The 4,399-nt window shown below is 31.8% G+C and overlaps 1 protein-coding gene across 5 annotated transcripts in view; it reads left to right on the top strand.

Moving 5' to 3' along the window:
* PRR16 (proline rich 16) overlaps positions 1-4,399 on the top strand; it is a 361,972-nt gene that overhangs the window by 137,217 nt on the left and 220,356 nt on the right. For 2 of the 5 annotated variants that reach the window (XM_069087831.1, XM_069087832.1), the window contains one exon: positions 3,034-3,133. The exons of the other annotated variants lie outside the window; for them this stretch is intronic. In XM_069087831.1, the coding sequence (XP_068943932.1) occupies positions 3,101-3,133 (33 nt within the window). In that variant the 5' untranslated portion in view covers positions 3,034-3,100. The remainder of the gene's footprint in view (positions 1-3,033; positions 3,134-4,399) is intronic. 5 annotated transcript variants of the gene reach the window in all.

Below are 4,399 nucleotides of genomic sequence, written 5' to 3'. Positions count from 1 at the left end.
AAATAAGGTAATTTTCAGCTCATCTTTATTAGAAAATGAATAGTGGATGATTGAAATGGCTCACTAAAAGTGTTTATCAAGTCAACATTCACTCTTAGTAAGGCAAAAGAACTAAGTTTGTTTGGAAATAAATACAATCCTTCTTTAATTCCTCTGGTTGAGAGAGAAATCTGGATTCTCAAAGGCTATTCCAATGTTGAACACAAGCTCTGGCACCTTATACTAAGGTGAAAAGAATTGAAATGTACCAAGTTATAAATTATATGTCTGTCATTCAAGGATAAACAGTCTAGTTAAATGAAGAGGGTCTCTTCCCCAAAGATTCACTATGAGGTGATCATTTATTGGGGGAAAGAACTCATGAAGACAATCTACTGAAATGCAGATGTGGTCACAGTTTTCACTGGCTAAGGGAGAATTCATAGGAGAAATGAAAAATCTTTCATGTTTTCAAGTTCATGATAGATATGAATATGTTTATATACTTATATAACTGACCTTCATTGGGTTAATTTCCTCTTTGGAGCTTCCCTGTACTGATGAAATACCATGTTTGAAATATAAAAATATGTGTGTATAATTTAGATGTTACATTTTTACACATATTATATAAATGCATACATATAATATACATATATGTGTGCATACATGCACATCCTAAAAAACAAAAGTGGGGAGAAAAGCCATGGTAGTTATAAAGGTAGGGAATCCTTTGAGCATTTGTGCTTTGTTTAAAGTCACATGTGAGTTTCAACTATCAGAATTTGGTCATGCTTCTTTTGTACACAAATGCATTCCTTGACCTTTTTGGAGATCAGAAGGCATGTTGAGTTAGTTTGTGATTTTGAATCATTCATCCCAGGAGTTCTGAGAGCTTCTGTCAAGAAAGAATGTTCTAAGCAATGGTTACACAATGTAAATATAGGGTCTGCATCTCTGCTCTCCTTCTTAATTTGCACAATATAACGATTCTGTGTATGGAGGCACAGATTATGGCTAAACTTTAGAAGCAGTTTTTTCATCTATTTTTCTTTAAACTTGGGAACATTTTGGCCATTCTTTCCCCCTTTTAAATAAAAAATATCTTTCTCGAATATTATAGGAAATATTTCTTTATTGTTATTGTAAATGGAATAATTTTATTACATCCTCATTTCTCTACTGATAATTTCTTTATTAGTTTAAGAGTACTCAATGTACTAAGAACATTTGATTCAATAAGTTTTATTTAATATTATGGTCACAATACAATTTAATACTAAAAAGTAATTAGATAAACAGCATTTTAAGATGCTATTTCACAAATGTGTAAATATTTGGATTCAATTTGTAGTACTATAATTTTTTTCCAACATGATTCCTGAAATTAATGACTCAAAATTTGTTTATATTTTGGCAAACATGCTTATTAGTCTTTAAAAAAGTTTTTTTTTCTATGTTACGTCTCAAGCCTATTTATAGATATTTTTTCTTTTATCATTGTTCTGAGTTGAAGATCATTGAGTTAATTGGCTGTTGACTTGTAAAGCAGCAAGGGGCAGAGGCTGACTGTGTTCCATCTGCTAAGCAAAGACCTTGTATGAGATGATTTGATCTCTTGTCTGCTCTGCTTTCAAACTCAGTCAGTACATTACTGGTGTCATGACTCAGACAATCTAAAAAGAGACATGGAATGTTAGATTTGGAAATAATTTTGCCAAGGTCATACAGTTGCTTGACTGTATGGTCAAGCTGAATGGTAGAATGGGGACTAGGGCAACATTTTTTGAGCAGTAATCCAGCATTTACTCCTCTAAACCTTTATATACATCATTTCCTTACTTTTATCGTATGAGATATAAGGTACATTAGCAGAGCTAAGAAGTTCTAAAGTTCCTGAAAGGGAATATATTTGATATATTTTTGTTATTATATGGAATTCTGAGAACTATCTTGCTTAATAAAAAAATAGTTCACTTCAATTTTTGAAAAATATTATTTCAAGTCACATTACCTGTGACTTCTGGTGGCTCTCTGACTATCAGATCACTCTGACAACCTTATTCAACTTTCCATGAGTATATTTTTGAAAACTATTTGCTAAATGTCTGACTAAATTCCCTGCCCAAAAAGTTTATTTGCTTATTTTTCTTTTCTTCTTAGTTTGGATGAACCAACTGTATTTGGTTCAACTTACATGCCCTTATGTGCTTGGGTCAGTTATTTATCAAAAGTTGATTATTGTTCCCTATACCTACCCTATCCAGGCTGTACCTCCCTGCCACCCCTTTACTTTCCCCTTTGTTTCTGTAATTTACTTTTGATTTCTTAAGAATATGGAACTCAAATTGAGAGATAATTCTTTATCTAGGCAGTTCTAGGCTTACTCTTCAACTTATAGTCTTATAAAGTGGAGGGAATGAAATTTAAGAAGTAGAACTGTTCTTCTTTCGTCTATTTCTTCTCTTCTCCACCTAATGCATTTGGTAAAAAATAAACCTCAGCATAATGAGAAGGGCTTCTTTAGTGTTGAGATCCAGGTAATGAACTGTTGTTTATCCTTAGAAATGAGAGGGAAAGAGAGGGGTAAGGAATTTATTAAACAAGCAATCCAATTATAGAGGTCATAGTTCTAAAAATAGATTTCTCAACAAAATGTTTGTATCACATACTTTGTAATAAGAAACAAAATTGGGACGAGTTTATACTTATAAACTCTTCATTTCTAGGTTCAAATAAAGCAATAGATTATTTCAAAATTCACTAAAATAATGAAAATATTTCTTGTTTTTTGACAAGAGATGTTGTTGATGAACTGGTTATATTTACTGATTTTTTTTTCTATTTCCATCATCCTTCTACATATATTTTCTATGTGGACATCATTCATCGATCAAATCCTCTTTGTCTTCCATTCAACTTTTCCATAAGTAAGATGACTCATACTCACCAAATCACATCTTCCTTTTTATATTCTCCAGCACTGTGTTCAGTGTATTTTGGACAGCATGAGGTAAATATGCTATTTTAAAAGTTTTCTAATTCTCTTAACAGAAGCTCCATAACCTACTCCCACCTCCCCACATGATGAAAACAGGGGAAACAATGCTGCAGGCAGACAATGGCAACAGGACAACAGGAATTACTTGAAAAGGTCAGCCCCACCTTGAAATGATGCTTTCGATAATTTGGACACCACATCCAGTATATTTAAGTTAGATGTAGGACCATCATATCGACAATTGTTTGAAATATTATATTTGAACATTTTCAAAAGTTGAGTTAATTTGAATCTCTTTGGATATTGAAACAACAATGGAAATAGCACAGACATTATCAACACAAAAATAGAATCAAAATAGAGCTTCCCATTTTAGATTAACAAAGGGAAATAGTTGCTAAAATAGTTTTATTTTCACAAACTGCTATGGTATTTTTCCTAACTTTGCAATTTGATGAAATTCTAAGGTATTTTAAAGTATTTTAAATTGAAAAATCAAAATATAACTTTGGGAGTACTAAAAGTAATGCTACCTTAGTTAGCTTAGGTAGCCCACTTTAAGAGCTCTCAATAAAACAAAGTAGTTTACCATGGATCATTGTGCATACACTAAGGAAAAGAAATCTTATTATTCTGTTCAGATGGGGAAAAAATACCCTAGAAAAGATCTTCATTGTATATCAGAGATGAAAGTTGATTCTTTGAAGACTGATTTTTGGAGCATTTAAGTTATTCATAATGAGGACTTGGTAGGAGGCTTCCCATATTTAGCTATAAGAATTGTGATTAACTTTTCCAGAAATGAAAGTTAATGTAGTCACATCATATACTGCTTAAGGTCAGCTAATTTTTCATTTATAATTCAATAATTTCACACGCACACACAGACTGTGCAATATGTGTTCTACAAGGCCAATATTTTTCTTTATATCAAGGGCATGGGTCTTTAGAATGCTTTGTTGCTCATCCAACTACACTTTTCTCCCTAGGCTATTTAACACAAAAGCACCTCTGATTATCTCAATTAAAAGTGTAAATACTAAAATCCCCTTCTATTAGATCTCTGAAAGCTGTTAGGATCATTCACCTTGTTGCTGTTGTTATTGTTTCCTAAAATGGAAATTAAATAAATCTAAGGAGACAAAGAAGGATAACATATTTGTAGCAATGGTTAAGTCTCAAGCTAATAGCATATTATTTCCAATCTGTAAATGCATTGATGTCCTTACCTTGTTTTTATTTTTACTGCCAATTTCACTAATTCAGTTATACTAGTTTTGAAATAGTGTTGTTTGATAGTGTAAATTTTTGAGTTAAGTTCCTTTTAGAGAAATTTTCTAGTCTGAACTGATGAATTTCAGTGGGCCATAACATCTATCTATCTATCTATCTATCTATCTATCTATCTATCTATCTATC

Source organism: Petaurus breviceps, unplaced genomic scaffold (genome assembly GCF_028583685.1).
Source record: "Petaurus breviceps papuanus isolate PSGF00001 unplaced genomic scaffold, PetGlider_PUasm1.0 183, whole genome shotgun sequence".
Taxonomy (NCBI): Eukaryota; Metazoa; Chordata; class Mammalia; order Diprotodontia; family Petauridae; genus Petaurus; species Petaurus breviceps.
This window is presented reverse-complemented; position numbering and strand designations above follow the sequence as displayed.